At 31.4% G+C, this 11,916-nt stretch overlaps 1 protein-coding gene across 1 annotated transcript; it reads right to left on the minus strand.

The window, feature by feature from the left end:
* Positions 1-3,661: 3,661 nt before the first annotated feature.
* Positions 3,662-8,149, minus strand: LOC111315419 (methylsterol monooxygenase 1-1-like). The gene is made up of 5 exons (XM_022917114.2): positions 7,597-8,149; positions 6,514-6,836; positions 4,589-4,736; positions 4,440-4,472; positions 3,662-4,017 (listed from the first exon to the last, which is right to left on the minus strand). The coding sequence occupies exons 1-5, from the start codon at positions 8,029-8,031 to the stop codon at positions 3,937-3,939; spliced, it is 1,020 nt and encodes a 339-aa protein (XP_022772849.1). The 5' UTR covers positions 8,032-8,149; the 3' UTR covers positions 3,662-3,936.
* Positions 8,150-11,916: the final 3,767 nt, after the last annotated feature.

The following is an 11,916-nucleotide window of genomic DNA, read 5'->3' on the forward strand; positions in this document are numbered from 1 at the left end:
TTTGGAATCACATCTCTATCCTAAAAAGGAAAAATAAAATAACATATCTCTTTTGAGTTAGAATTTTTTTTTTTCAAACATAAAAAGGATTTTTTGTTTTGTGTTGATTTTGTCATTTAGTTTGGGGAAGAGATAAAGTTTGATGCATCTGTTTTAAAACAAAGGCAGTTACTAATTAAATATGAATTAGTGATAGAGAAAGAGTTGATTAATTTGTTAAATGAAGTTTAGCTGGTCCTTAAATGGGGCACACGGTCGGTTTGCATCGAAGGATTATATATGAGAGAAAATGTCAATTTTTAATGCCTTAGTGTCCGATCCATTGAGTCAATAACCCATGTCACCCAATTGTCATCCACCTTATATATATATATATATATATATATATATATATATATATAAAAGAAATGATCAATTTACAATATAAAACCTAAAATATATATATATATATATATATATAAGAAAGGTTAAATTTACAATATAAAACTTAAAAAATTTTATAAATTTTTTATCCCTTAATTTTAATATATCTAAGGATGAGAGTGATAAATAAAGAAATTTTAATTTCATTTTTTAGATTCATTGAAATTAATAATTATAAAAAATAAAATTAAAACATGTGCTTTTATTATTATTTTTAATTTATTATTTTATATGTGGATATTATGTGTGCGTGTTGATTTTTCAATAAATATGACTTTAAACTTAAAAAATTTAGTGGAAGCTTAAACTTACAAAGCTAATCCAAATTTTTTTAGAAACTTCACAAATTGAGAAAATGGGGTGTTGGATTTTTATAGTTCTTTAAAATATATAATTTCACAACGACTTGGAAAATTGGACGAAATTCAACGAAAGAAAAACCTTCAAAGCTCGTTTTCAAAATTTTTTTTTTAACTCCTATTATATGTGAGAATTGAAAGCCTTGAAGTATAAAATATATATATATTATATACAAAAATTTTTAATCTAATAAAAAAATCATCTTATTCCTTTATTTTTAAAAAAAACATAATTACAAAATAATTATATATACAAATATTTTTTTAATGCATATATAATATTGTCCTATTTTTGTTCATTTCCCTCCTCGCTGGACTCATCAATCCAATGTATATTTTGGGTGGTTTCAATTGACTTATTATTATTATTATTAGAGAAAACCTCCATCGCAGTTAGCAGATTTGGTGAAAATCACATGTTAGCTATCAACTTTGGTTGTAATTGGTTAATGTAGTAGCCAATGAAATAATATATATATATATATAACATTTTCTTACTAAATTATTGTACAAAACCCAAATTATAAAGTAAAAATTACTGTGGAGTGGGCCATAAAAACCATTAGCAACCTCCCTTTTTATTGTAGAAAAAAATCAAAGAGAAACCAATACATTGTCGATCAATGTCTCTACATAAAATAATAGCAATAGCCATCAACTCAAACTTAATAGGAGTGATCTTACATTTGTACTGAATTGATATTCCTATTAGCAAACCCCACTACATTGATCTTCAACGATGCTTATTAATACTTTTGCAGCACAAATTATTATTAGGGGTTGGCCCTTATTCTTTAAAAATCATGATAATTGTGTCATTTTTTCCACCATCAATTTAAACTATGAACCCTATAAATGGAAAATGAATAAGCATTTTTTTAATTTTTTATATAAAAAATTACAAGAGATGCTGAAGTTGAATCATAAACTTGCTATAAAGTTTAAGATATTAGCTATATTAGAATTCAAGATCTGCATACTTTTTGCCTAACACATTTATGGAAAATACCTTTCCTAAAATTCCAAGCTTTCAACCCACTTGATCTGCATTCCCTTTCTTCCCATTGGATTTTGGAGACAATAATAGACAGTTTTGTTTTACATCTTATCATTAATTAGGGGTGCACCATAATTATAGCTTTTTATACGTGTTTTTTTTTAAATAAAGGATAAAATAATTCATTTTGGTTAAAATTTTATATGTTTTATTTGACATGCAATGGAGTTTTGAGAGAAATTATATGCATATAGAAATTCATAATATTTGTAACAATTCTAATTAAATTGGAAAAATCATCTAAAAGAATAATTAAATTAGAAGATATAAGCATAAACTCATTCTAGTAGGATGGCCCTCTGATTGTTCACAAACAAAAACATTTGTCAAGTTATCATTAGGAACTTCTTTTGTTTGGATGTACACAATGAGTTTCATGCACAGCACAAAATTAGCAATGTTTCCATATTATCAATGTGGACCAAATTGAATAAACATGGTTGTTTTTATCATGGGATATGACCCATTCTCTACCTATGGAGTCCATGATTACTTTTGTGATTTATGCCATGTCTATGGCATGGATTGATCGAGGTAAACAATTCCCCAATGATGCCACAAAAAAAGAAGGCCATAAATAGTTTGGGAAATGATGGAAAAGTTACTTGCAATTCCCCCCCTCTTATAAATAAAGGTGGAGGAAAGAAAGTGGGGTGAAGAAGAGGAAGGGGGAAATTGAGACCTAAAAAACATTGAAAGCTGAAACTTGTCTGTGCAAATTACAAAACCAGCTGGCTTGATCAACCACATGATTAAATTTGGACCCACCCTTTTGGTGAAACCCTTGTGGGTACTACTTCCACCTGGAGCTCACTCAATGTTAACAAGATTGGACAATGATACAAATTCTCCTAAAGTTACAGTTCCTGCTCTTTTTCTTGTCTGGTAGTTCCTTGATGGGTTAAACATGGAATTTGGATTGAACAACACTCTCCATTGTTACTTACATGGATGTTATCAATCAAAGTCCAGTATCAGACGAAATAAGCTGTTACATGATTCAAAACAGAACCGATTGAAGCATCTCAACCATGTGGGTGAGCCTGGAAGTAATCTGGCCTTTGATTCATATTTAAGAGTCCTCCCGACAACCCAATCTGGTTGAGGCCAATAAAATTAGTCCCAAAAAGCAGAATCTTGGAGCCCAACACATTAAAAAACTGTTAGAGACCCATATTTTCCTTCAAGCAAGGCCCACCTTGGGGTTGAAGAGCCTTGCGCTCCACCGACTGAGCTAAAGATGGGTTTGCCGTTGCAGTGGCATGGAAAGAACTGTTAGAATCGACCCACTAAGACATTGTCAACGAAATCAAATTCTTTCCCAGTCAAGAGATAATCTGGTTGCACTGCTGCAAATATCAATGGTTGTCACCCGTGAAAACACGCCATGGTTTGGATTGCTAAGAACATGAAGCGTGGAACCCCCAAAATGAAGCTGCAGTTCATAATGTAGCATTTTGTGACAACATAGATATGCCATGCACTTCTTTATTGGTGGGATCATCCCGGAAATGGATGATGGATTTTCAAGAGAAAGAAGAAAGAACCAAGTGAAACGAAACATCCTTTTCGACTATCAATCAGGATCAGGAGTTTTGGCAAATTTGAGTTGTTGGTGTATTGGCCTATCAAATTCAAAGAAAAGAACGTTAAGAGGCCTGTAAGAAGTTTCATTTCAACCTGGACATCAAATCGTTAACAAGGAAGTGGCATAAAAATTTACTTCGTTTCTTTCCCGGTATCTATAAATTAGCGAGAGAAGATATGTACCAGAGATCCAAAACATGCAGATTCTATACTTTACTGTTTGACACAACTGAAAATACACACCATGATTCTGATTTATAGTTTCTTAGTTTAAACAAAAGATTTCAAGAGAGCACAGACATTGAGTCTAAACAGTGAGAACTGATATCTCCCTCAAGCTACACAAAATCACATTTGGAAAAGGCCAAGTTAATCTTCATCTGAATCACTTAACAAATCTACTTTATCATACTAGCAATGATGTCAACTTGAAATCAGATCTCCATGAGTTGTCCCGAGCGAGAGGTACACTGAAGAGGCTTATCAGAGAATTGCTCTATTGACAAGCGGCTATTCTGATTTAAGATCTTGTGTAGGAACAAAGTATGAGCCTCCATTCTGAGCACCATCAATTCTAGTTGCCTCTTTCAACTGAATTACACCAGAAATGAATAATTAGCAGAAGAAAAGAAACAAAACTGCTAAGCTGGAAGGCATGATATGTGATTGCAATACAATAACTAATGAACAGAATGCACGACCATGTTCTCCAAGCCATCATCTTAAGACTCTTGGTGAAGCATATAATAACCAAGAAAAATATTGGAAACAACAGAAGTAACAGTTTATTGTCTTTCAATCAAGCTTTATAAGTGACATCAAATGCTTAAAAATAAAGATATTTAACTTCAAAAGTGAGTTGGAAATAACTCAGTTTAGACCAACTGACCCACTAACATTTTATGGCAGTGTATAGGTGTAGATAGTCCTGACTTCTCATTTGCTAAACTAAAGTTTAAAAGAGGCATTGGCAAGTAATAAAGGACACACAGCAAAAGAAGTTAGCAACTTACCTTCCTTAGGACCTTCTTATGATAGCGATAGCCCTAATCACACAAGAAAGAAATTTCGTACAGCAGAAAATTATAAGCTGATAGCACTAAATCAAGTTAAAAAAAAAATAAAAGAAGAAGAAAAGAGTAATCATGCATTGTTTGAGTACCTTGTCAGTGCCATAGATAAAATCACAATAAGTAAACACCGAAGCAAAGTTGCTCTGACTTTGTCCTCCAACATAGTGATGGTAATCATGGTAATCTGCCCCACCATAAAATGGGATAAATCTTGTGGGAGTCCAGGGGAAGTCATATCTGCATTACACAACTTATACTGTGAACTGCCTACTTTTGCACAGAAAGCACTTACTAGCTTTCATTAAATATTGTCAAACAAATTGAATTAAGCCCTAATACATAAGCTACCACTTCTAAGCATGAAACTAATAGGTTCTTTTTTCATCTCCATGTTTGTTTCATCAGTCAAAAACACTTGCAGCAATAGTCTTAAGAAAACTTTATCCAAGAAATAATGAGATAGTATATTAACAAAGGGCTAATTTTTACACATGATAACCACAAAACCACATGCAGATAAATATACTAGCTGATTTTTCAACATGTTGTTCCTTTAAACCTGCCTTTATAATGCCAACAGTTAGACTTGTTGCTGTATTTGGTTATGGCTAACCTAGCATCCCAGCTGTTCTTGGCCTATCACTCAATAACTAACTCTTAAGAGGTACTTCTGGGAAGAAGTTTCTAATACCAGAGTTTTCAACTTGGTAGTCATTAGATTAACTCTACATATCCAATCAATACTACAAAGTCTTAATTCAAAGTCATGATAAAAGGAAACAAGTGAGGGCAGACATTTTAGCTTCCTTCTCTTTCCAGCAAGCAGGTTTAATATTAAAAATAAAAGTAATAAACTGGCAAAAGATTAAAAAAAATAAAATGCAATTTGCCTTATTAAGTAAATATTCAGACATTAGTGAGACAGAAATGCATGTGATTTTCTACCACATGCTTTGACACAGTCATTATTAATAAAAATTCAGCTCTCATCATCTCAGTATGAAGCTTGATAGAATGTCAAATACCAGTAGTTTCTGCTTTAGTTATTAACTAAAATAGCTTCATTGCAGAAACTCCTACAATGAGCTCCTATTTCAACAGTAATCAAGGATATCTTTGGCAGCCCCTGTTAACTCAAGAAATGAGTAAATGACCACTCTTCATCAGAACAGAGTGGTCGGGTACACACATGATCATTTTTGAACTATATCTTGGGTTTCTTTATCCTCAATTGATCAATATAAGGACATTATGGCATTTTTTTTTCTGATTTCAGCTAAAATTTAGCTAGAAGACATAATAGCTGCACATAAAGGGCAAAATCAATGTGGTAAAATATTGAAGCTGCTGTAGCAACAAAAAGTGATCGAACTATTGGATGCTAAGTCAGCATCACACCAACTTAATCTCAATTACAAAAGAAGGGCTGGAAAGCAGAAATTTTCCAAGCAAATGTGATGATGAGTAATAATCAGACTTCAAAATGCATGGCATCTTCAGGCAACAAGCTAAATCTCTTAGTTACTTTTAAATAACTCACACACCATATTCAGTTATTAAATTTTAAAAAAATGAAAAAGGATCAACAAAAGTATTAGAAATGGATGTAACGGATGACAGCAACAGGGTGGCAGGCAAAAGAAACCATTGAACAAAATAAAAAAATTTTAGTTTTGTTAAATGAGCAATTTATATGTGTTTAGAAAATTGCATTCCACATTTTAAGTGGTAATTAGTAGTAATTCCCAGCAAACAAAGTTCAACTTATGAAAAAGAAAGTGGGTAAAACTAAAGTTAAAAAGAGGAGACATGATCCTAGCCCGCATCAAGAAAAAATTAGCCACTGTTGAAAGATCCTTCAAAAGCCAAGTACTTTGATATAGAAAGGAGGAAAGAAAATATCGACAAAAATCCTAAAGATGGCATCATTTGGTCACAAGATTAAAGCAACCAAGGGCAGTGAGCAAATTGGAAAAGTGAAATAATATAAAAAGTTTTAGCTGTAGATGCATACCCACTGTGTGTCTCTATTGCTTCAATTTGCCGTAAAGCTATCCACAACCAAAATGTGATCATATGCCCTGGAACAATTGCTGGTCCAAGAAAAGATGGAATCCCTAGGATCAAAACTTCCAACCAATGTGCATAAGGTGCAGCAAACCCAATCGGAGCAGTGTATTCATGGTGAACCCGGTGAATTTTCTCATAGCCCCATTTACCATGCAGGAATCTGTGAATCCAGTAATTGGTATAATCTTCTATCATGAAATATACAGCCAACTGTACCAGAATCTCCCACACTGATGGCAATGGCAGCCCCGTTCGAATGCCAATCATCTGTTAAGAAAACACCTGCAATCTTAGATAAACCTAAACCTATACTATGCTTCAGAAAATCACCCAATTTAATGCCAAAAAAAAGTGTTAAAAAGAATTTCAAATTTCCATCATTTAAAAAAATGCTGCTATAAAAGAGGCAAACACGTAAATGTATCCAATTACAGAATAAAATTTCGAAAAGAGCCATATTAAGGGTATAAATAAACAGAGAAATCCAAATGTTCAAATCTCCAAGAATCTCACTAATAAGACTGAGGAATTCACCAGGGAAAAAACACTCCCTTGTTCATAAAGCTTCAAGCTTTGGAACTAAAACTGAACATTGAACATGAACTGATCTGCCTCTTACAAATTCAATTCTAGTCTTGCACAAAATGCAAACAAACAAATGATTTCCCAAAGAGCCAAAGTTCCTCATGAAGGACTCCTTTACAAAACTTGTACTAAAACTGAAAAAGAAATACTTATTATCAGAAAACTAATCAGCAAATTTCAAAAAATCATATTTTCATCATCCACATTGATAAAAATGAAAATCTCATTAAGTCCAATATAAATTGAAGTCACAATGTTCAAGAAATCCCAATATTTACACAATTAAATCCCAAGAATAAACAAATTTCCCAATATCAATACATCACATTACTAAAAAATTCAAACTTTCACCAAAAATGGCATCCAAAAGTCCCAACTTTATAATCAAACTCAAACGTTTAAACACAGCCGATAAAAATCCCAAAAATTGATTGACTTTTACCTTAATTGAAGGATAAGACACTAGCTGCAAGGGACCCACAACAAGAACAAACATCCGCATAACATCCTTATAACACTTGAACATCTCAGACAACGACAGGCTAACTTTGGGCTGAATCTTGTACTTATCGAATCCCAAAGATCTCATCATCTCAACAACAACAAGCGGCAAAGGAACCACAGAAAATATCAGAAACAAAAACAAAATATTGTGGCAGTAAAGATAGTAATCCGATTTTTTAGCTGAGTAATTGAACCACAATGTCTCGGCCACCGTCAGGTTCCGTCCCAGGAATGTGGCAGCCTCATGGATTGTATTAAACGGCAACATCTCAGTGTTGCGGCGGCGATGGCGGAGGCGAGTGATGGTGGTGTTGGTGGATTTATTGCAGTCAAAAGATGCGGGAGTTCTTTTAAAAGGAATCGGCTGTAACATGCATGAATTAAGGAAGAATTTGAGACTGTTATCAATAAAGTGGTATAGTATGTTTTATTTTTTCTTCGTTGATGTCTCCTTTTTTTTTTTTGCATGCAGTTTTGAAAATGCGATCCGATCCACATCGGAACGAGTTAGAAACTTGGCCTGTTCTCCAGGTGGTGAGATTAGCACGTGACTTGCCGGTTGGCCCAGGAACACGTGATTTTATTTATTTATTTTTCTTTTGGCAATTTTTTTTTTTTTTTAAGTTTAATCACATAGAAAAATCCACTTTCTAAATATTATCCATAATAAAAATAAATAAAAGCTTATTATTTCTTTCTCAATAAAAGAATTGGATTAGAGATGATAATATATCGAGTCAGAATAAGTTTTTGTTCGTTTTGAACTCGATTTGATTTTATATTTATAAAATTTAAATTTGATCGGATTTGATTTTTTTTTTATATCTAAACTTGATTCGATCGATTCGATACTTTATAAACCGTATCCGATTACACCTAATCTAAAATTAATAAACTATTATTTTTAAAATATAAAATTTTAAATATATAATTATATAAATATATATAATAAAAAATTAAATAATTAATTAAAAATTTTTTTTGTATAATATTAGGTTGGGTCGGGTTTACTTAAAACCTAAACTCGACTCGATCTTGATTTTTTTTTTAATTTTATCGAACTTAATTTGACTCAAAAATTTTTTTTTTTTTTTAAATTAATCTTATAAGATTAAATCGAGTCAAAATCTATTGAAAATAAATTGAGTTATTGATCCTAGATTGGATCTAAATAACGAGAGAAAAGAAGTAAAAGCTATAAAAGGAGAAAAAAATTATTTCTTATTTTATAATCTAAAATCACATGCGTGAAAACAAAATCTTACTACTTGCCAACAGATCAAACCAGTATTTCTTTTTATCTTGAGAAAAAAAGTATTTAAATTCAAATTTTAAGTGAAAAACGTATACATTTAAGCATTAAGAGCAAGACGGTGAGGGAGAATATTTTAGATTCAAGATTTAATTCAATTCATTTATATAATAATTTTTAAAATATAATATTTAATAAATATGAGATTTAAATTTTAATATTAATAAAAATATATTAATTATATGAATAAGAAGGTTGACAGGCTGTAATAGTTAAAAGTTGTTCATCCAATAAGGAAAAGAAAAAAAAAAATAGGCTAAGATCGAAGTCAAGTTGTGGTGCTTGTCTTTGTTTTCATAAATTTGTCGGTAGGAATAGATATTGAAATTTGCAAGGGAATAAGGAAGCATGACCATACTACCATAATAAGTTTCCCATCCACCTTTACCACTTCTAATTCTAATCCCCTTTCCTCATCATTAGTCCTTTCACGCTGCTGCTTCTTTTACTTTGAGTCACTGACCCTAGCAACCCAATCATTGTTTCATATTGTTCATTATTTGGCCTTTCATGGCTTCATTTCTCATGAATGGAATGTGTTTAAATAGTTAAAAATTCGAGAAAAATGCATATAATGATATATTTTTATTCTTCACAACTAATTTGTAATCCAACCCAAGCGCAAGTGATCTGAAAAGAATGAATTTGAATTTTTTTTGATAAAAAAATTCAAAAATAAAAAAAAAATTTAAAATTTTAAATTAAAATAAAATATATTGTACTTAAAATTTTAAAATAAAATAATTTAAAATTATAATTTAAAATAATTTTAATAAATAATCATTGATTAAATTATTAAAAAAAAATTTATTAATTAAATCAATCACTCGATAAATTTGAATTATGAATTAATGTAAGCAAGCACTTGTGAGTGTGCATGGGGCTCTGAGCTAATGATTTCAGTGACATCATGCAAGTGCCTAAATGGTAAAAGTTCACCAACTATAAAGTTGAAAGAAAGAAAGAAAGCCATTGCACTCAGCAAAGATGAGGTCACTTTTTTTTTCTTTTTCTTTAACTTCATTTGTTCATCTGAGGATGGGAGACCATCTCATCTTTTCAGTAAAAACCAGTGTTGGATTTTAACCTTTAAGCCAAAAAGGCAAGAAAGGGGGGATGCGTATCAAAATCCAATTATGCGGATGGACCAAAGCTCCTCTTCACTTTGAGGTCCAATGAGTTGCCTTTGCCCCCACCAATCAGTGGCAATGGCGACGATGATGTGATGTGTGCAACATTTGGTGCTTGGACTCTCACATCCCCACCTATTCCATCTGTTGTCGTTTTTGATAAGCACAGACATGATGAGCCATGAGTTCGAGTACAAGTAGATTCTGCTAAAATAACAATACTTGGTAACCTAGCATGCGAGATGAGCATGGTTATGCTACTATTAATCTGCATATTTTTTGCCTCAAAGGATAGCTCAAGATCATTTGCATTCATTGCTCTTTCATTCTTCAACTTCAAAAATGTTAGTAATAATTTGTAGCAAGCCACTCACCATGAGGATGTGGGCCAAAATCTCTTTCGGTGCTGGAATTTCGGCAGGGCGACCCCAGGAAGAGTTAATATCACAGCGCATTAACTGTTTGATCTTGCATCAGGATGGAAGCAATTGCCCCTACTGGATTTTTAAAAATTAATTTTATCTATTAGTAAATTATTTAAAATTTTAATGACTTATATTTTATCCTCACTAAAATATCAAAAATTAGAGTTATTAGAAAATCTAAAATTTTATTTTATTTTTTGTTTAAATCTCATTAATTACAAAAGAAATATTTAAGTGTGAATATTTTATAATATTGAAAAGTATATAAATGTATTAAATTTTTTTTAAAAAAATTAAATAAAGTAATGGTTCATAATATAAATATAAAATTATTATGTTAATAATATGGATAGTTAATATAATAAATTTACATCAACTGAATATAAATTTTGGATCCGTTTCTACTACTCACATTGCTAGTCGATTACAGGAAGACGTAGAAATATCTTGTTTTCTTCATCTAAATACAGTAACTTTATCAGAACTTTTGTAAAATTTTACTTAACAATTTTAAAAAAATTTTCTTTTAAATTTGTGCTTGGTAATAGATTGATGTAACATGTGAAAAAGTGAACGATTTTGAAATTTATCTCCAATGGATTGCCTTGTGCGGGCAAGGGCTTAAAACAGGAAGCCGAAGGCCACTACACGTTTACAAATCCGGGACAAAATTTTGATGGGCTAAAAACATCATTCCAGCCCATCTTGGAACCTGGAAACCAAAACCCACCCAACTGAATGGGCTTCTGCCGAGTATGGCCACAATGCTCAAAAGATTTCCTCATTTTCCACAGGAAAGAATCGAAGAGAAACTTACTTTTGTTTCTTTAATCAAAAGATGGGGGGCTGGGTGGGTGCTACTACGGACGCCTTCTGGGAGGCCAAAGAGGAAGATTCCCCATGTTTTAAGGTTTAAGAAAGGAATCACAGCTTGGAGTTCATTGCTGCTTTATGCAAAACAGCAAAGACCCTTGAAAATGGACATTTCCAAGTCAAACACTATGTATTTTTGGTAAGATGATCAAGGTATTTCCAAAATTTACTTGTAACTTTTTTTTTTTTCACAAACAACTCTAAGAATACTTCTTTTTACATCGATTTTATAATTTAAATTTTTATTTTCAAAATATTTTAACTAAAATCAAACTTTGATAGACCAAAAAAAAAAAAAATTCTTATCAATCGGGTTAATTCATGAAGGTTAAATACTGTATTTTTAATTTTTTTGAAAGAAAAAACTTTTTTTTTTATTTTTCAACTTAAGATAATACTATAAAGATTTTTTTTTTGTTTTTCTACATTTAAAAGGAGACTTGAATGATTAATTAATTGGATAAATTACATAAATGATTATTTAACTAAAGTTTTATTTTTAAAATATCATTGAATTA

This window comes from Durio zibethinus, chromosome 9 (genome assembly GCF_047325235.1).
Source record: "Durio zibethinus cultivar Kanyao isolate XHJ-2024 chromosome 9, ASM4732523v1, whole genome shotgun sequence".
Lineage (NCBI taxonomy): Eukaryota > Viridiplantae > Streptophyta > Magnoliopsida > Malvales > Malvaceae > Durio > Durio zibethinus.

Coding starts and splice junctions, on each gene's coding strand:
- LOC111315419 (XM_022917114.2), bottom strand. CDS start 8,031: ATGTTACAGCCGATTCCTTTTAAAAGAACTCCCGCATCTTTTGACTGC. Junction 4,473..4,588: donor TTATCTATGGCACTGACAAG/GTACTCAAACAA, acceptor TTGTGTGATTAG/GGCTATCGCTATCATAAGAA. Junction 4,018..4,439: donor ATAAGAAGGTCCTAAGGAAG/GTAAGTTGCTAA, acceptor GGTGTAATTCAG/TTGAAAGAGGCAACTAGAAT.